This window comes from Arvicola amphibius, chromosome 5 (assembly GCF_903992535.2).
Source record: "Arvicola amphibius chromosome 5, mArvAmp1.2, whole genome shotgun sequence".
Taxonomy (NCBI): domain Eukaryota; kingdom Metazoa; phylum Chordata; class Mammalia; order Rodentia; family Cricetidae; genus Arvicola; species Arvicola amphibius.
In genome coordinates, this window is record NC_052051.1 from 148,747,869 (window position 1) to 148,768,155 (window position 20,287).

The 20,287-nt window shown below is 49.2% G+C and overlaps 1 protein-coding gene across 5 annotated transcripts in view; it reads right to left on the bottom strand.

Annotated features, from left to right (window-relative positions):
* Nucleotides 1-20,287, bottom strand: part of Ctif (cap binding complex dependent translation initiation factor) — a 255,117-nt gene that overhangs the window by 125,618 nt on the left and 109,212 nt on the right. For all 5 annotated transcript variants that reach the window (XM_038330213.1, XM_038330211.1, XM_038330212.1 and 2 more), the window contains one exon: nt 1,722-1,798. In XM_038330213.1, the coding sequence (XP_038186141.1) occupies nt 1,722-1,798 (77 nt within the window). The remainder of the gene's footprint in view (nt 1-1,721; nt 1,799-20,287) is intronic.

Sequence of the window (20,287 nt, forward strand, 5' to 3'; positions counted from 1 at the left end):
CCACGTAAAATCTTCCATGGGTTTCACCATGTGGCTGCGCTTTCCTCTACCCTGGCCCCAGTCCTCCTGCCCTCCTCACAGAACATACTTTTTGTCCCTTTAATCATCTTTACTGCCTCTCTTTGGATGCTGGCCCGGTCCACATCCTCTGTGAGGTGCATTGACCTACCCAGAGCACTTGCTATCATGAGTAGGGATAAGTGGATGTCCAACTTCCTGGTCCTCCCATGCAATGCGCACTCCCTCCTGACATTCCCGGGTCATGTTGTTTCCGGAGGCCTGCCCTGTCTAGAGGACTCCTGCGGAGCATGGTGACCTGGCTCAAAAAGGGACATGTGGCCTGACCTGGATGCCAGTGCTTTGGCCCAGAGAAGACTTCTCTTTTGTAAGCTTGGAGAGTCTTGGCATCTTTAAGGCACACACTGGGGAGGAAGGATGGCAAGGCCTCTGCTCTCCCTGACTCCTTCCTGGCCCTTGTTGGCATCATTCTCCTCTGAGAGGAGCTCCCCATTTCTTTCCTCTCCCAAGAACCCAGAACCCTAAAATTGCCCTGTGCAACAATGCAGGACAGAGAGTGGCACAGGATGGTTGTTGATCCCAGACCTTAGCCAGGACAGCCTGCCTCCCAGTTAGCTGGAGCCTCATTTCCCCTGTGAATGTTTTCAGAAATCAAAAATCTGCTGCTGGATGACAGGCATTCTGGGCATCCATTTCTGCCCACCTACTACCCCTGGTTCAGGGTTTCCACTCAAAGGGGTCGGAGGTCCAGCTTGGCCAGAGCCCAACACCTCAGCTGTGGCCACGCAGCACGGAGAGCAGGTGCTCCCAGTTTTCTGAGAGCAGGATGTCAGCTGGCTGTCTCTTGTCTCTTAAAGAACATTCTCCGATCATTAAAGGCAAAACCACAAGCCATCACCATTGTCTAAGAATAAATTCCCTATAGGGAAACATCTCATTTTAATTCCTCAAGCATAAGCCTTTTTGTTCTTTCTTTTTTAAGATTTTCATCCAGAAATAATTTTTGCACATCCAAGCCAAAAAAGAAAAAAAAAAAAGACCCACTCCCCCTTTAGCACAAATGGCTGCACACAGTAGGATTCTGCACCTGGAAATTGTCATTTAAAATATATCAAGAAACCTTTCCATGTAAGAAAGCCTCATAGACCACACACACGCATTTCTTGGAGGCTCGATCTCAGTTGCCTGCTCCCAGGTATGCTACCTCATCATGCTTTTCCTTTTCCCGTCCCTTGGTTACTACTACTCAGGACTGTGAAGGTCATTGCAACGTGCGGCTCATACACAGGACAATTCCCAGTGATGGAGAGACAGAAAGGAGTGGCTTTGGATTTGTGAGCTTGGGGAGCATCCTGGAGGCCATGTTTCTAAACACTCAGCCCACGGGCTCTGCTCTTTGAGGACATGCTGCAGTTTTGGTTAGTGGAAAGAGCATTTCTGCAAATCCTGGGCAATGCTCACTCCCAGGAAGGAGTGGAGCCGGTGGCCCTCTGCTGGTCTTCTGAAGGGACCCAACCCCTGGGTCAACCACAGAAATGCAGTTGCTGATGCTATATAGCCAAGCCCATTGTACTGCCAACATCACCTCAAAGGTGCCCATCTCATTTACAAGTGGAAGCCCTACCTCAGAGCACAGGCCAGAGCTAACCTGCCCAGCAGCCGGCCCAGGGAAGAGCGACAGCATCCACAACAGTACTTCCTACCTTCGGTCATTTCTCCGCCTCCGAAACAGCTTCTTGGTATGTGCGATCTCCACTTCATGGGGCATGGGGTGGTAGCCCTGAGACACGGAGAGAGAGGACATGAATTATTTTTGTCCAAGACCCCATTTGCCACAACAACACCCAGTGAAGGACATGAGAGGCTAGAGATTCTGACCATCAAATCAGGTCAGAAAATGGGAATGAATGACTCTCCCGCGAAAGGTGGATGCTAAGATTCCAGACTCAGAGATAGAGGGACCGGAAGGAGACCTCAACAATCGTCACGTCCAAATATAGAGGTTGTTCAGGCCAAGGCTGAGTGTGTAGTCCACAGTCTTGCAGAGAAAGGTAGCAGAGTCAAGGCTACCAATGCCTCCTTATCCTTCTCCTTGGCTATTAGCTGGTTTCATGAAAAGAGTAGGGGATCTTCCCTGTGGAGTCCCAAGCCAGAGAGCTGAGTGTTCCCCCTAACCCATAAGGATCCGGTACAGACAATGGCTTTAGGAAGGGGACAGGTTCTTTTTCCAATCTCCAGATAAAGATGTCACCACCTTCTGCGGTAGTCCATTGAGAGACTGGAGATGAGTGTGCCCAGCCTTGAGCACAAGCTGACTCCTAATCCTAGGTCCAAATTCCCCATGCAATTTTACCCTCCCTTTACCTTGGAAGTATTTAGGAAACATGCAAAGAACGAAATTGTCTTCTAGACCTCAAAGGAAGGTCTGGGGAAAATTCTAAGGGTGGCTTTCGGGTCCTGTCCTTATAGATTGACACCAAGATTGGGGAGAGACCTGATTCTATGTGATGCCAATCCTACCAAATACCAGGCCCAGGCGGAACAAGTTGCAGAAGCTGGTCTGCACACCTGACCGGCAAATGTGTCCATGTGGGGACATGTCCAGGAGCACTGTCCTTCCATCCTGGTCAGCTGGGGTGGAGGAGCTGGGATCTAGGAATGGATGTCCAAGAGGAAGAGTCCTCATGTGGGACCTAGGATGCCTGAGATACCTACAGGTTCTCAAACTGCATAGGCATGAACATGGTGAGGGAGAGCCCACGGGTATACTGGAGAGTGGCAAGAGGGGTCCCTTGGGCCCCAAGCCCCACATGGCAGTCAGGGAGATCAAGGCGCAGGGAAGTCAAGCAATGAGAGAGGCTTCAGAGCTCTTCATCAGGACTCTCTAGAGAGGGCCTCCCTTGGTCTGCCTTCACGGGACAAGGTGGAGGACACTGGTGGCCCTGGCTATACTTGGACTGGCTGGTTTATTTGAGCATCCCAGAGAGGTGATGGGAGGACACTGGGCCAGACAGACATGGGATTCTGGAGTTATAGTTATTTGGCCCAGACTTCTATTAAGTCCAGGGAGCAAAAGCCATTTTAAACTATTTTAATGATGGCCCTTCCCTCCCACTCCCGGTCTTTCTAGCCTCCAACAATCTAGCCAAAAATGTGTGAATGGATTCCAGGTTCCAGGCAGCCACAATGGGCCACTGGGACCGCAGGATATGCTTTGTTTAATAGGTTTCTCAAAGGATATTATTTGTTTTCTTTAATATAAAACACAAATAAGGAAAAACACCATGTCTTCCCCTCTCACTTCCCCTCTCCCACCCTGAGCAGCTTCTGGCCAGCTCCTTCCCCTTTTTCTTCCCTCCCTCCCTTCCTGCCACACTCTAGGCCTCTGCAGATCACCATCAGAACGTACTGGGCGTGCCCCCAATAGACAATGGCCAGGAAGCTCAGACTCCCTCCCAAGCTGGTCCTGAGCTGGCAGCAGACCAGGCTCTCAGCTCTGGGCTGACAGATGGAGCTGCCCACCGGTGGCATAACATGAGCCAGGAGGTGCCAACCTCTTCAGTCCTGCCGCAGAGTTCTGGGACCTAATGCGTATCCAGGCCTCTCCCCGCTCAGGCAGCAGCCGCGGGGAGGTTGTCCTTTCGCTCATACTCGAGGAGGAGACCATCCATTCCCATGGAAAAGTCTCCCTCAGTCACTTCATCCCTAGGGACAGCTCACTTGAACTGTGGCCACTGAGATAAGGCTGGGATAAAGGCGTGCCCTAGATAGAGGCACCCAAGGACAGAAGTAACCAGGGAAGAGTCTGGAAGGAGGGTTGGTTGTTCTGGCAGCGTGGTCAGTACAGAGGGGGTTCTGGCTTCAGACCAGAGATGTGTTCAGAAAAGATCGACTCCCCTGAAGGAGAATGAACTTCGGGGGGCTCTAGGAGCGCCCTTGAGAACACCCGCGGGCTTGGTGCTAACAGCTTGTTCAGCGTACCTGTCTGTTCCTCTCCAAGCAAGAGAACCAGCCTCAGGTCTCTCAGGTGACCCTTCGTGTATGCGGCCAGATGACTGTAGGCATGCCTCTGAAGGGTCACCCTGGACACAGACGGCCACTAGGTTCTAAAGCCTACTCTTCCTCAACTCCGGGAGACCATTTTCCCTTTGGCTCTGAGACCTGGCTACATTCCCTTCCTATCCAACCCATAACCTTGTGGACCTTGACCTGTATGGGCCCTGGAGACAAGCAGCTCACAGAAATCGAGTTTCTCCAGGGAAGGAGGGCGGGCGGGCAGAGAATCCCTGCACACACAGTGTCTGCAGAGTGCATATGAGGCATGCACGTGCATCTTTACAAACACCCGTATCCGTGTGCTGGAAGTCAGTGCAAGTATAAGATCTTCCCTAAGGGACAGCACATTATTTTTGTGGTTGCAAAACTATGTTCTATAAAACCAGCCTATTCCGGGGTAGAATTGGTGGGGGAAGATCACATACCTAGTGTGTTGGCTAGTTATTGTCAACTTGGCACAACTTACCTGGGAAAAGGTAACTTCAATTAAAGAATTGCCCCCATGAGAGTGACACCTAGAGCCATGCTGGAGAGAAACTGTCTTGACTGGTGATTGGTGTGGGAGGGCCTGGGCCACTGTGGGCAGCACCATCCCTAGGCAGGTGGGATTAGGCAGTATAAGAAAGCAAGCAAGTAGAGAATAAGCCGGAGAACAAGCCAACGAGTACAGTTCCTCCACAGTCTCTGCTTCAGTTCCCATCCTGACTCTCTTCAGAGCAGGACTATTATGTAGAAGTAGAAGCTGAGATGCTTTTCTCTCCAAGTTGCTTTCGGTCACGGTGTTTAGCACAGCAACAGAAATCAGACTAGAGCGCCTCTGTTTAGCACAGCAACAGAAATCAGACTAGAGTGCCTCGTATGCTGGTGCCTCTGGAGGATTAAGGACAGGCCCGCTCATCTGTAGCTGAGGACTGGGGGTGGGGGCAGAGCAGACACCCTGAGTGCAGAGCAGGTGAACTGCAAGCTCTGAGAGTGGCTGCTGTTGTGATGACAGTACAAACCTTCAGGGTCACGGGCACTAATCCCCGCCCCCCAACCCAACCAACCAAACAAGCAACCAAACTACAAACAACAACAAGAAAAAAAAAAACAGGCAAAAATGCATATTCTTACAGAGAACACATTCAAACCAAAGGAGAAAGCCTCAAATAAAAAAGTATGCATGATGAATGGCAATGTTTTGCTAGGAAGCAAAACCAGGAAGTGATTTTGAGAGGATGAGAGGAGCAAGGATGAGAGCTATCCAGGGAAGACCTCTCTGTTAAGAGACTATTAGCATCCACACACCCACCCGTCCGTCCATCCATCCATCCATCCATCCATCCATCCATCCATCCCCACCCATCAATTTACCCATCTATTCATCCACCCACCCATCCATTCACCCATCTATCTACCCACCCATCCACCCTCCACTCAGCATTTCATTCTTAGTTCTTCACTCAACAAACACCGTAGGCCTACTATGTGTCAATGCATCAGATAGAGAACACTAGGATAAATATAACAAAGTTCTGGTCCTAGATGCGCTAAGGAACACAGATAAGGAAGCTCACACACGCCATGTGCTGAATAGTCCAGAGGAGGGATGCCATCAAGGGTGAACCTGAGCTTAAGGCTATGTGTGTAGTCTTTTTAAAAAATATTTATTTATTATGTATACAATATTCTGTCTGTGTGTATGCCTGCATGCCAGAAGAGGGCACCAGATCTCACTACAGATGGTTGTGAGCCACCATGTGGTTGCTGGGAATTGAACTCAGGACCTTTGGAAGAGCAGGCAATGCTCTTAACCTCTGAGCCATCTCTCCAGCCCTATGTTTGTAGTCTTTGTGCTCACTGTGCAGAACCATGTCCCTCAAAAAGGTTATTGGAATCTTCATCCTCAGTACCCATAAATGTGACTTTATTTGGAAATATGGTCTTTGCAGATGCAGTCAGGCTTAGGGTGAGGCCATATGGGATTAGGTTGGGCCCTTAACCCAGAACTAGTATCCTTAAAATAGTGGTTCTCAACCTATTTAATGCAGTGACCCTTTAATACAGTTTCTCATGTTGTGATGACCCCAACCATAAAATTATTTTTGTTGCTACTTCATAACTGTAACTTTGCTACTGTTATGGATAGTAATGCAAATATCTGTGCTTTCCAATGTTCTTAGGTGACCCCTGTGGAAGGGTCATTTGACCCCCAAAGGGGTTGAGGCCCACAGGTTGAGAACCACTGCCTTAAAAAAAAAGACTTTGGGCACAGAGCCACATTAGATAGAGATGGGGAGTCAAGGGAAGACAAAGGCAGGATCTTAGCGAGACAGCTACAAGCCAAGGAAGGTCAGGGACTTTAGAACCCAGAGGGCTGGGAAGAGGCAAGAAAGGGTTCTCTCCTAGAGCCCAGACACCTTGATGGTTCTGTGAGACCACACTTCTCAGCTTTGGTCACTTGTCCTGGCAGGTCTAGAAAATTTAACATAACGGCCCCTAATCTCCCATGCCTATCCCACACTGCAGTCCCCAGTACTTTTCCCCAGCCTGTCTGACTGCTTCCCCACATCTGCTTCTCCATCATCATCAGCCAGCTCCTCCTGGGTGACCCTGAGTCCATCTGGTAGCATCTGACACACGGACTCCAGCAGGGATGGCTTCACTGGGGGATGTCAGGCTTGTGCCCAAGCCTTCAGTCTACAGCGGCCTTCGGGCTCCAAATATCAGTAGCTGCTCAGGCCTCCACTCTCACACTGCTGCTGTCTCTGGAGAAGGGGGATCCAAATCTTGAGGGGAACACACAAGAGCACCTGCTCTGCCCTGCTCTCTGGCACAGCTGAAAGGATGGGGAACAGGCTGGGAGGAGGAGGAGCTCTGAGCTCAGCAGACCCCAGACTGGGTGACTGAGATGGGAACCCTTCAGTGAGTACAATCAGTTGTGAATCACAGTAAGACAGTGGGGGAACTGTCTGTCTTGATGGCTGTGGGGCCACAGCATGGGATGCCGTCCGCAAGGTGCTGGAAGACACTGAAGTATCTATTGAGGAAGAAAACGCAAGAGGGAGAGGGGACCAGTAGCTGGAGCTGATTGAAGCTGCTCCCCTAAACAAGGGCTCTACAGGTGATGTGGTAGCAATGGCCACAGCAAAGGAACTGGTGGGCCTTAACTCGGGCCATGCACCCCTGTTCTCTACCATGCCAAGACCAAGGCAGGGCCTGCGGGGCTCAGTGTACCCCTGTCCCTAGACAATGTCCCTAGATAATGGCTGTGAGTCCATTATCACACCATCGTTCCCTACCCTCACCCTCCACTCTTTGCCAAGTTCACTCTCCGTTTCTTCCTACAGAGGTGTGTGTGTGTGTGTGTGTGTGTGTGTGTGTGTGTGTGCGTGTGTATGTGTGTGTATGTGTGGCTGCTGGGTCCACTTCCTTCCCATCTGCCCCAAGGAAGTTTAGAAGTGTTTCACAGAGTTCAAGCTCACAGCCTGCAGTTTCCTGGATCTCAGTGTTTGCTTAGCCTTCAAGGAAGATTTCTTTTCTAAGCACCCCCATAATATTTTAAAATTAATTAACTGGGGGCTGGAGAGATGGCTCAGTGGTTAAGAGCATTGCCTGCTCTTCCAAAGGTCCTGAGTTCAATTCCCGGCAACCACATGGTGGCTCACAGCCATCTGTAATGAAGTCTGGTGCCCTCTTCTGGCCTGCAGACATACACACAGACAGAAAACTGTATACATAATAAATAAATAAATACTGTAAAAAAAGTAATTAAAAAAATTAATTAACTAATTAATTTTCAGTAGTGAGTATTGAACTCAGGGCAAATGTTCCACCACTGCGGTCCATTCTTATCCTTTTCTATTTTGAGACAGGGTCCCAGTAATTGGCCTTGGACTTGCTACGTAGCCCAGGCTGGCCTAAAACGAATTCCTCCTGCCTCAGCCCCCTTTCTAGCTGGGATTACAGGCCTGCAGTACAAGGCTTGGCTCCTGGATCTCTGACTTCTGGCTGGTGATCATGGGTGTGGATCAGTGGAATCGTTCCACCAGGACTCCCTCAAGGTTCATTATCATTTTCTCTCCTCCCTATCAGCTCATAAAGAAGAACACAGTTCACAAGTACAAGGCCCTCTTGTTCCGGGTGTGTTAAGTTCCTCCCGGACAGCAGAGACCTGGTCCTAACAAATGCTTCTGTTAGGAAGCAGAGTGGGCATGAGACACTGGGGCTCAAAACAAAGACTGGATATCCTAGTTCAGACAAGGGAACGATGGCGGTCCTGAGCTAGAAGGTATCTAAGCCCAACTCCCGACTAGGTAAGTCCTTTCCTGTCCTCACTGACACATCTGCCTGTCTCTGTTGTACCCAGGAAGTAGGAAACCACAATTCCTCTACTTGTTCAGGACTTTGCATATTGACCCTACTACATCTTGTTCCTCCCAAGAACACCTATAACATGCATGGAATCTAACAGCTTCCTTCTCTTGAGCACACTCCAGGTGACCTGCTAGGGAGGGCTTATGTGAGTAACCCGGCACGTTAGAGCCAGCCGGACTTTAGCTCTCCCACTCCTCCACAAACCAGGGAGCACATCCTGCGGGTGGTATCTGCCCACCCCAGGCTTCCCAGATCTGCTCCCTCCCCAGCTCTAGCCAGAGATATTGCAAGGGTTAGTGCTGAAAGGAACCTTAGCATTTGGGAACTCAAAAGGGCCAGAGAGATCTCGGCACTGTTCCTGGGGACAGTCAGCAGCAGAGGCTTCCGCCTGGTGGGAGTTCTGGTTTCCTACAGCTTCTAAGAAGTTACCCTACCAAGGTCTGCCTCCACGTGGGCAGGATGTATGGGTCACGTCCAAACAGAAACAAACAGGTAATGTTTCTAAAATTCCTGGAATCTCTAGACTGTACAGCTATTTAGAGAAACTGACCTGCTTCAGAGAGAAGAATGGAGGGGAAGGCCTGGCTGCGGTGTTTAAACTGACAATTTTCTCATAATTTATTATTATTTTTTAATCAGTGGAAACCCTTTAAAACAACAACAGCTTAGCTGGAGTTTCAATATTAAAACACAGGCAAAAGCAGAGGGGGATGGAACCGAGAGGCTGCCCAGAGCTCTCTGTAGCCGCTCCTGCCATTTCATTCCTCTGTGCACCCTGAAGCATGAAGCTGCTCCACCCACCACTGATACATACTACATGGCAGCTTTTCTAGAAGACGTGTGTAGCTAAGGGATTCTGGGCAGGTTTTGGTAGATCCTGAGATCATCCTGAAATTGCATGTGACCATTTTGCCCCTGGCAGGATCTAGGTAAGAACCCACACCACACAGCATCACTGATACCAAGGCAATGTGGGCCTGGTTCTAGAGCTGGGTCCCTTGAATGTGCAAGACATCCTTAGACACTGTTATCTAGATTTGGAATGTCCCTCTAGGTGCATATATTGAAGGTTTGAGTCATGGCTTGGCACAATTGGGAGGAAGTAGAACCCTTTAAGAGGTGGGGGCATAGGTCATTGAGGGCAAGGCACTGAAGGAGACAGTGGGACCCTATACCTTCTTTCTCTCATTAACACTTGGTTATGCGGCAAATGGCCATTGAGCATAGATATGGATTCAATGGAAATACTACAGCCAAACTCCTTCATAGGTCTGTTATCTTTCTCCCTCTCCATATCAGTTCTTTAAGAAGGAGGGAAACTCTTCACACATATGAGAAAGTCTTGCTGTTGTGATGTGCTTCCTCACCACAGAGCCAAAAGCAATGGGTACATTCCAATAGACTGAAACCACAAAAGCTGTGAGCCCGAACAACTTTGTCTTCATAAGCTGATGGTTTCTGAGTATCTGTCAGCACCAGAAAGCTGACTCACATAGATCTCCCAAGGCAATAACCCCTCCCAATTTGCCATCAGGTTTCATTTCTTAAGGATCCAGTCAATAGAATCCAAGAAACTGCAAACACCTTGTAGGGGACCAGGATTTTGACAATTGCTAAGTCTGGATATCACTGAGTAGTGACTTCACACAGCTCTTCTCTCTTTGTTGTGTAAAACAAGGAGTAAAATCTTTACCTTGCCCCTCTCCTTTGCTATCGCTATGAAGCTTTCTTTCCGGCCAAGAGCTGAACATTTCTTTTATCTTTGAAATATTTTGAGTTTTTTTTTTTTGTCACTTGCAACCAAAAAGTTCTAATTTCATACAATATGACGTTAGGTGTAGTGGCTGATCTTATCATGTCCATGCGATCCTGCAAAACACATGAGCAACTCCTTTCCTGTCAGTTCCGCGGGAGCAGCTATGCCAGCAGAGGTCATTGGGTAACTGCAGATACAAAGGCTGTTTACTTATTAATTTCTAAATAAAGCAAAAAACTAGGCAGAGACATCATTGCCAAGGATGGGAGCCAAGAACTAACTGGTTAATAGCAGAAGGTTGGTTCTGCGTTATATAGCATGGAATGTAAAAGAAGCAACTAGAAAGTATGACTGCCAGAGGCCACTTGCAACTGAGGTGTGTGGAGGAGGTGTCCGTGTGTGATGTGACTCTGGAAGGATTCTGTGTCAAAGGTCAAGAGGCCTCGGGCCTTGTTCAGGGGATGAGCCTAAGACTGAGAGTCCTGTGTCTTCCAGAATGAAGCCCATTTGGGTTCAGGATGATTCTGGTGGCTCTCAGACATGGGAAGAGAACTAGAACAACTTTCTAGAGCCTGCTGGGAAATGGCAGAACCCCCCCCCCCAGAAACATAATTCCAGAACGTGGTTACATCATAGCAACCAGACAACCATTTCCTGAGTTCCCAGGCTGTATCCAGAACATTCTCAGAGGACCAAAGGACAGCTCAGGGAACTCAGCCTCCTTCTGAAGTTGCCACCTGTTTCTTCTCCACCGCCACCCGCTCCAGCCTGGCACATTTCACAGGACTCTACTACATCAGAATAGAAGTGCGGAAGGGTGCTCAGAAGAGTCAGCGGGAGAATGTCTGTGATGGGCATTCTCTCTACAAACCTGCCAGTGGGAGAAGGCCATAACAAGACCTAGATCGCCTGTGGCGAGTGCAGCATCCTTCACAGCGAGCTGCTTCTGATGCTTCTAGTGCTGAAAACGGTGGTGGTGGTGGGGACAGCTTTTCTATTAGGCTGGACTGAGAACCCACAGGGCAAGCTCAGTGTTGGCACTGGGGGTGGGGGTGGGGTGGTAGGAGTGGTAGTACGAGGGGTTGAAAGGCCGTTCCTTTACCCTCAAGAAGTGGTGTTCTAGTCTACCTGGGCAACACATGTTTCTGAGACTGACTAGGTACCAAATCCTCAAGAGTGCTGGAGATGCAACCGTGAGCTGGGCTACGGATGTCCACTCTACGGTAGGTGATGAGAATCAACAGGATGCAGTTCAGAAGACATCATATAAACACGAAAGTGCACTAAGGAACACATATGAAGGCAGGGATGATGTTTTAGACTAGAGGCAGGGCTTAAGAAAGTGACTTTAGAGCCAGAGTGAACAGATCCAGATAGAGTCGAGGAGGAGACTGGAACACATCAACAGGGGCCCAGCAAGATGGCTTAGTATGCAAGCCTGACGGTGTGACTTCAATCTGGGAACCCATGGTGAAAGGAGGGAGCCAACTCGGGAAGGTTGTCCCTTGACTGCTAGACCTGTGCTGCGATGCTCGTGCACAAACGCACACCCGCACAAACGCACACCCGCACAAACTCAACCCACACAAACACACACTCACACAAACGCACACCCGCACAAACGCACACAGCAGTAATATGGTAAAATACAGAAACGTTTAAAATAGCCAAAGAATCGTTCCTGTCCTGTTTATTCTTCACGATATGACAATCTGTTTCTTTAATTAACTTATACTGGGTTAGTAGTCCCCAGCATTTTCAATCTCATATTCTAGGAAAACTTGGAACTAGAGGATGGGCAGTTTCAACTTTGTCTAAGGACATCTTTAAGGACCTAGGTGTGAAAGAAAGATGACGCTTTCCACGTACTAATAGTGGCTCTGTGGGAAGAATGTTCTCGATGATATCTTGGTCGTGTATGTGTCTAACTCACTCAAATTCACCTACAGAGGCCAGGAAGACACAGTACACAGGTCGTGCATGGGCTTACGTATCTTGCAGGCGTGTGTACACTCACACACATGAGCACTGCATGCGAAACATCACAGGCTTTCAAAAGCCATTTTTGACCATCACTTGCCATTCTCACTTGGACCTGAGCTCCTCGCCCTGTGCGGCTGCTAGTTCTCCCACACTGCAGGCCTACAGACGACCCCTCTGGTTGGGCTGGCCTAAATGCATGGGCCTTACTGTCAACCTTGACTTCCTTGGAATGAAAATCAAGCACACACATTCAGTCAAAGACACTCTCTTCTTTCTCATGGCATCTAGTCAAGAGCAGTGCTGAGTACAATTCTTTAGGTCATTCTTCATCTGCTTTTATAATGTACACAGGACGATTTTTGGCTCATTTACTCATCTGTTCTCCTATCTCTGGTTGTCACCTTACCACTCAGGCTGCTCATCAAATTATAATTGCTTTGGGTGGCCACTAATTGATCCATGACCACAACCCTCAGTCACCAGTACCTCACACTTTCGTTGTCCCCTCACCCCAAGCCAGATGAAGGGGAATCCTGTTCCAGTCCCAAGCACTCCCCCAGGCTATCCCAGAGATGGGCTCTTTCTTGTGAAAGACTTTATAGTCCAATAGAGAGCTTCCTGTGGTCACCTTTCCCTCATGGGCTGATGGTCTTCATTGACAGGGTCTTCAGGTGTGCCTCTGCTAATTGCTTGCTTGCTTGCTTGCTTGCTTCCTTCCTTCCTTCCTTCCTTCCTTCCTTCCTTCCTTCCTTCCTCCCTCCCTCTCTCCCTCTCCCTCCCTCCTTCCTTCCTTCCTTTGACAGGGTTTCTCTGTATAACAGTCTTTACCGTTCTGGAATTCCCTTTGCAGCCCAGGCTGACCTCGAACTCACAGAGATCTGCCTGCCTCTGCCTCCCAAGTGCTAAAATTAAAAGCATGAGCTACTACACCCTGATTTTTTTCCCTGATGGATACGTTTTTTTTTGCAGGTTGGACGTTGGGAGGAGGGCATTTTCTGGCATCACCATCTGGCTCCTGGCTCCAGATGCAGTGTATTGAGCTTGACCAGCAAGGCCAGAGTATACACCTTGGGCTTGAGCGATGGAACCAGGCAGCAGGTAGAGGGGCTGAGGGAGCCGCTGGGCTCACAGGGCTGACATTCCCTGCTGCCACACACCTTTTCCAGCTGGGGAGGTTTCCAGCTGGGGTGATACTCATTTGGAGGCACGTGACTCTTAAGATTCCGGCTGCACCACTCCTGGATTGTATCTCAGGAGCGGTCCACCCAGAGGAAAAGCTATAGTGACTGCTTTCATCCCCCTGGCCGTGAGAGCCACTTCAGCCTCTGTGTACGGAAACCCTGCAGAAGGAGAGCGGGGCTGGGGTCAGGACGCAGCAGTTACATCTATGGGTTTAGAGGAGCCTGGAGAGTGGTCAGCTAGGAAATCTCCAAGGACCTCTAGACCTCTCTGTCAGTCACCCGACCACAGGAACATTTCTCTTTCTTGATTTGTAGCATCTTCCCATGTCTGCTTCCCTTAGAGGCTCCAGCCTTCACCCCTAGCATGGTCCCCTAGCATGGTTTCTGCCCTGCAAAGCTGTGTTTAATTCCCATGGCAATGAACTCATGTGATCATAGCAGTGGGACAGGTGTCTTAACACCCCATCTCTGGTCCAAATAGTCCAGGTTAATTGCTTACATGTCCACCTCCCCAGCAAAGCTGTGTAAATTTACAGAAGCTCAGGGTTGTGCTTCCTTTACCTGCATGTCCACGGTGTCTGCACAGGGTCGTAGACACTGCGGACCTCCTTAATTGCTTTTGCAAAGAAATTAAGACAATAGATCACCCTGGACGAGCCATATTTGGGCCATCCTATTCTACCCACTGTGGAATAGAGCACTTCCATGTGACTCAGGGACCCAGGAGCCCACCATCTGTGGTTTGCAAGGCACTGTTTCTAGCTTTTCAGGCAGCCAGATCTTTGATGGCCCCATCAGCTCTCAAGCTCCTAACACAGCTGGGTGCTTAACAAAGGCTACCTCTTCTTCAGTTAAATGGGAAGGATGGTGGCTGTCTGGGTCCTCGATCCTCACTCAGGCTGTAAAATCTCTGAGGACTTGTAGGGTGGGATGGCATACCCATAGCTCTACTCTGTGAGCTCTCTGTCTTATAACAAATGTCTCAGTTTTGCTAGAGAGTCAGCAGACGGGTGTGGTCAGGCATCCTCTCTCTTAGCTGGTTTCCTCTGCTGAGACTGGAGAGACTGATATCGGTCCTTCACTGTGAGGAATAGGTAAGGGGCTAGAAACAGAAGCAGGGGACGTGCAGGAAGGCATCTGGCCAGTTCTAGAGTCCAGATTTACTGGACTCAGTGAAGATGCTCTCTAGGGCTCCTCTGTTCACAGAGAGAGAATGGTCCAAAGGTACCTAGAGGTCCACAGAGCTAAAGCCAACAGACTATGGTAGCAATGTCCGCAAAAGGATGAATTCACACAGAGGGGCCATCTGTGGAAGTAACACAGGCTTAGCACAGTGAGATTGGGAACTTGATCCTGAAGGGCACAGGGTTCAAGCCTAATCTGGGAACAGGAGTCAGCCATCAAATGGTGTCTCCCTCATCGGTCCCTACATGGTTATGATCATTGATTTTAAAATGCAGGGAACTCCTGCTTTCTGTCCTGGATTTGTATTCTTTATTGGTGTGAAAGGGTTGGGGTGGAGGTAAATTAGAGCCAGGACCACAGCCTAGACAAAGCTGCAGGAGTCTGGAGACTCCTAGGGTCCTGCTTTCCCTGTCTGAACCCGTAGCTTCACCTCCAGTGTCACATCTTGAGTGTCACGGATGCTCAGTGGACACCGTCCAACTGATGGATGAGATTATAGTTGGAAAAGTCAAGAATGGCTTAGGTGCGTGGGACAAAACCTGCTTGCTCTATCCCTTGACTCCCCAGCAACTACTTGGTGGGTCACTGCAGGGTGGCAAGAAGACAAGGGAGACAGCAAAGTCATCCCTGCACTTAGGCATCCTTAAGCTGGGTGGCACGTGCAGAGGAGCTGGTCTGACAATGAGGGGAAGTGAGACTGCCAGCTCTTTCCTTCCCCTCCAGCTTGCTTGGTAAATACACTCCCTTCTACGGAGTGAGCAATTTCATTCTCTTGGAAGATATTCAGGAAAGAGAAAAGGGATGTCTGCATGGATGATAAGCTATTACAGGGCTAATCACAGTGACTACCACACACTGAGGCAAGTATTGTGCTTTGCGTGTATTAAATAAACCAAACCCCCCAACAGATAGAAAGGGAAGGTACCATCATGAGCCATCCCCAGCAGGGGTAGCAAAAGGAGACGGGCTAGATTAAGTAGCAGTTCTAAAGGCATGCAAGCAAAAGATGGGCCCAGGGTGCCAACTCTTTTAAAACCCAAGAGCCAATCTGAATAGAGCTCAGGTTCAAACACAATGAGACATTCATAAGAATGCCAGTCACCAGACTCAGCAGCACTGCCGTAAAAACCCCTTCAGAAGTCACGGGAGGGACCCGAGCTCTGTGACCCAATGACAACTTACATAGCAGGCACCCAGCAAATGTTGGTTGATAGGATGGGAACATGATGGAGACAGTGTCAATCAAACCTGGAGTGGGGGTAAGTTCTACTGTGGGTATCTACTCTAGGCAGTTATGGTGTGGAAATCACACATTCATGGGCCAGCTGTTCTGGGGACCTTGTTTACAGCATGTCCTCCTTCCACATTAAGACGCCAAAAGCTGTGCTGCTGACCTGCGTGACTATGATCAATGCTATGAGAAAATACTGGACCTCCCTGACAAAGGAGTTGTCTAATACTAAAAACGTAATTAAAAACCCAATACTATGGAACCTACCCAAATTAAGAAGTATGGAGTCTAAGGAACTTTCCAGTCAGGAAGAAAGAAATCCATGAAGGTCTTAACCTGGTGTTGCATGCTGACACGTTCCTACATGAAGCTCTACTTGGATTTGGAAGTCCTCTGCCAAATGCCTTTGGTATATTAAGTAATTGCCTCGATGTGTTAATTTCTCAGCGAAGCCAGATACTTTAAGGGTACGGACTGTCTTTCTTTGAACTATAGCACACTCATGTCAGAAATTCAGCGTTTGTCCCTTCTGAGAACGCAAGCCTGACCTTTTGCCATGTGGGAGTGGGCCATTAAGGACTCTCTGTCACATAAAAAGGGTCTTGCCAGGTGATCTGAGCCAGTGAAGCCATTGGTTTTAGCCTGCAGGCTTATTCGGCAGTAGCAGCCCCATGACCTACTTGGTGTCTATTTCCCTCAGTGTGGCTGGAGCAGACAGTGATCTGACCTACTTTCAGGGGCACCATGGTGGCTCGAGAAGAAACAGAGGAGAGTCTGAGAACCTGTGCTAGGACACCAAAGCTTGGCCTTCTGGTGTCTGTTGGCACTGCCCGTATCTCTGGGTCCTGCTCAGTGTAGCCCCATGCTCTCCCTCCTCTGTCTCTGCCAGACTACCATCCTGGGGTAGGAATGGAGCCCCAGCCCAAGTCACCAACTTCTGCAGTCTATTCAGCTTTGATCTGAGGCCTCCCAGTTCTCGACCAAGAGGCCACAGGTCAGATGGCAGCTTACATACAGCACCAATGGAGCATACGAAGAATAAAGAGACTGCTTAGGACAGAGGGTGGCAGCACGCAGAACCTGTCACCAAGACACCCTCTGTATCTGATGTTTTAAGGGCCACTAAAAAATTGAAGATTCTTAAGAAGGGTTTAAATTTCCCAACATATGTGTGATGCCAATGTGTAAACCGCAGCCGGGGAGTCTACGCAGGGTCCCTTCTAGAGCAGGGGTTGGCAGACTTTTCCTGCAAAAAGCCAAAGACTGACTATTTTAGGCTTTGCAGGCCATATGGTCTCTGTCACAACACCTCAATTTTGCCATCGTATAGCAAAATCGGCACAGAAGTGTGCCTGTAGTTCACTGAAACTTTCGAAAGTCTGACGGAAAGCCGAGCTGGAGTCCAGGTCAGGGTCTGCTGACCCCAACTCTGGAGACTCGTTAGGAGGCCAAGTGCATGGTGTGGCCATTCCTCTTCCCTTACTGCTCGCCCCCACCTCCAACGCACTGGTGGCTTCTTACGTCTGATGGGCGCCCTACATTCTCACCCTTTTCCCTCTCCTGGTTTCAGGGAAGACCCAGGGGAAGATAAAAAGGTTGGGTTTACATTTACATGGATGAAAAACCGAGTTCAGTGGCTTTTAGCCCTGCTATTCTGTAACAGCCTGTGGGGAACTTGAAACCTTACTGTCGCCCAGGTCCATTGGCAAACTCTGACGCACTGGATATGGGTGCAGCCTGGGCGCCAGGATCTGGAGCTCCTAGGTCAACCTAAAGGGCGGTCAAGTCAAGAGTCATTGCCTTGGAACAGAAGGAAACAGGCAACAGAGTTTTGTTATAAGTCAAGGAGCCCCCCCCCCCCTTTTAACCTCCTTGGGGATGCAGAAAGTAAGAAAACATGCCCAAAGGCTTTGAAACCATGCCTCATAGAGCCCTATGGGTCAAAGCTGGGACAAGGTAGATTTCAATATGTTCTGCAAAGGTACAGACTGTCCCTAATATCTAGTGTGGTTGCTCATGAAGGGGAGGGCTCTGTTCATACCTGTTGATCATCAGTTCATCATCTAAGAGCGTAATACGCAATCTGCTAATCAATCAGCACATGCATATACATGCATACACACAGGCACATGCATGGACACACAAACATGCACACACACACGCACATGCTCAAGGGAGACAGGTAAACAGAAGAAAAATAGCCTTAGCCATGTATTCTAGCTCCTTCCATTCTTCGCTCTTTGTTATGATCGCTGTGGGATATCATGGCGCATGTCAATAAAATCAGAATGTCTGAGGTAGAAAACTGGCACCAACCTCTTCTCAAATCATTTTTTAAAAATGCAATTTCCATGTGCAGGTATATTTGGAATTCACTGTGCCTGGGTCCTATGGCTTAATGTAGTCCATGGGCTGTCAGCAGCAACAGCGTGCCTAGGGGTGGACAGAGATAAGCAAGTCTGGGGCCTCCCCCAAGTCATCTGAATTGGAATCTGCATGTTTAACCAGATCCACTTGTTATGTGCATGTGCCCTAGAGTATGGAATGGATCACACTCTGCAAAAGCAAAGATTCCAGAACATTCCATCTGAATGGCTAGGGAAGCCTCAGAAAAAGGAGGAGATAACAGAGACTCTGAAGGGTGGGAGAATCAGAGGCAGAGAGGTGGTGGTTAGGAGACTTAAGAAAGGCTTCAGAGGCAAGAAAGAACTAGAAATAACTAGATATCTCTGTATGTATGTATGTGTGCATGCACTTATGTGCCTCCCCCTCTCTCTGTATGTATAACCAGAAATAGGAAGAGGGGTTCATATGACTTCCACAAAGGTTAAAAAAAAAGCTAAATTGCATCTACTCATACCAGTTGAGGTTTTGTTTTGAAAGGATACGGTGATAGGAACAAAAAGCTATCCTGGAAAATCTGGGGCAATCACTAAGGGGTAGTGGATGCGAGAAAGAAACAGAAGAAAAAGCTTTAGGCCTTGTCTGTCTCTCAGGCCAGTGGAAGGCTGTGGCTGCCTGCAGAAGTCAGGGAAAGAGGCCAGTCCTTTGATGAGAGCAGATTAGGGAGGGAGGCCCGCAGCGGGGCAGTGGGAAGGCTGGCTCAGGCCTTGACCCAGGCAGAGAAGTTGCACATCTCTATGTAGGTGGAGGCCTAGGAGGAAGGGGCCTCCAGGAGGGACAGACTGGGTTGGTGTGGGGGCAAAGTGCCCCTGAGTATTCTGGCTCTGTATGGTCAGAGGAAGCTTCAGAAAACCATGTGCAGTTCTAATAAACACCTCTGATAACACCCCCGCCCCCATCCCAGACGTTATCCATGGGAAAATCCACAGGCGTCAAGCAAGCATATCCCCAAAGGGAAGGAGAGAGGAAGAATAGACGTGTACAGCAGCCCCAGGACTGTCTAGCACCAGCAGGCCCTGACACCCAGGGCAGCCCTCAAACTCAGCCCCTTTGTTTCCAGGCCGCTGTGGAAATCCAGTTGACTCCCAGTTGAGTTGGAAATGACGGGAGACCTTTTCCCATATCGCAGGAGGCTGAAACAATACATCAGAGTGAACAGGCCACAATTGTTTCCCACTGAAGTTATTCTGGGGGAGCTAAGGAAGATTGTCTATTCCTAGACATTTCCTTCACCCGATTCACTTTATAAAAACACAGAGGGAAGAGGCCCGGGTTGCCACCAGTGTGTCTGGTTGGCCTGTAGGCACGTGCACAGTATTGGATGTGAGTGGTTCCCAGCAGACCCCAGGGAGCGGCCCTGAACACATCCTCGCTGATGCTCACACGGAAGGCCTGAGGTTGGACTTGCATCCTGTAGCTTTCAAAGCACCTTCTCAGTCACCTTGCTTGATTCTCATGACAGCCATCAGTGATGGTGGCTTGCAGGAAGATTTTACTTTCCTATTCTAGACGTGAGAAAACAGACGTCAAAGTAATTTGTCAAGGTCTTGGAAGTAATTTGTCCTCGGCTTGGAAGGGGAAGATCAGGGCCAAATCCAACCCTTTGGGTCCTAGGGTGATGCAGGCTGGACCAGAGTTGCTTACGTGTGTTTGCTATGGTCTATCTTCCATTGCTAATCCTGGCGCCAGTCACCCAGTTAGGATGGGTCATCAGGTACAGATAGAGTCCCACAAGAGTCCAGTGTGGCTGTTGCATAGTGGCGTGAGCCTGTGTGGTCCCCTAAACTGGATGGGAGAGAAGGGGCTAGGTGTGGGATCCCATACACAATGGGAGACTGGGCCTGTGTGTGAGGGCAGGCCAGGCCAAGCTGGAGCAGATCAGACAACCAGTTGGGTAAGTGCATTCTGTAAATCATGCGGAGTGGATTGAAGAGAACAGGACCCAAACACACAGCAGGTGGCTGTGACAATGGCCAGAAATCAGAAGGGCTAATGCAGGGATTAAGGAGACAGAAGGTGGCCGGTCTACAAATGCTTGAGAATAAAGCTATTTAGAGGGAAAGAATGGGGTGCAGGCATGGGGCAGAGGAGTTAAGTGGCAAATCAGACCCAGTCCTT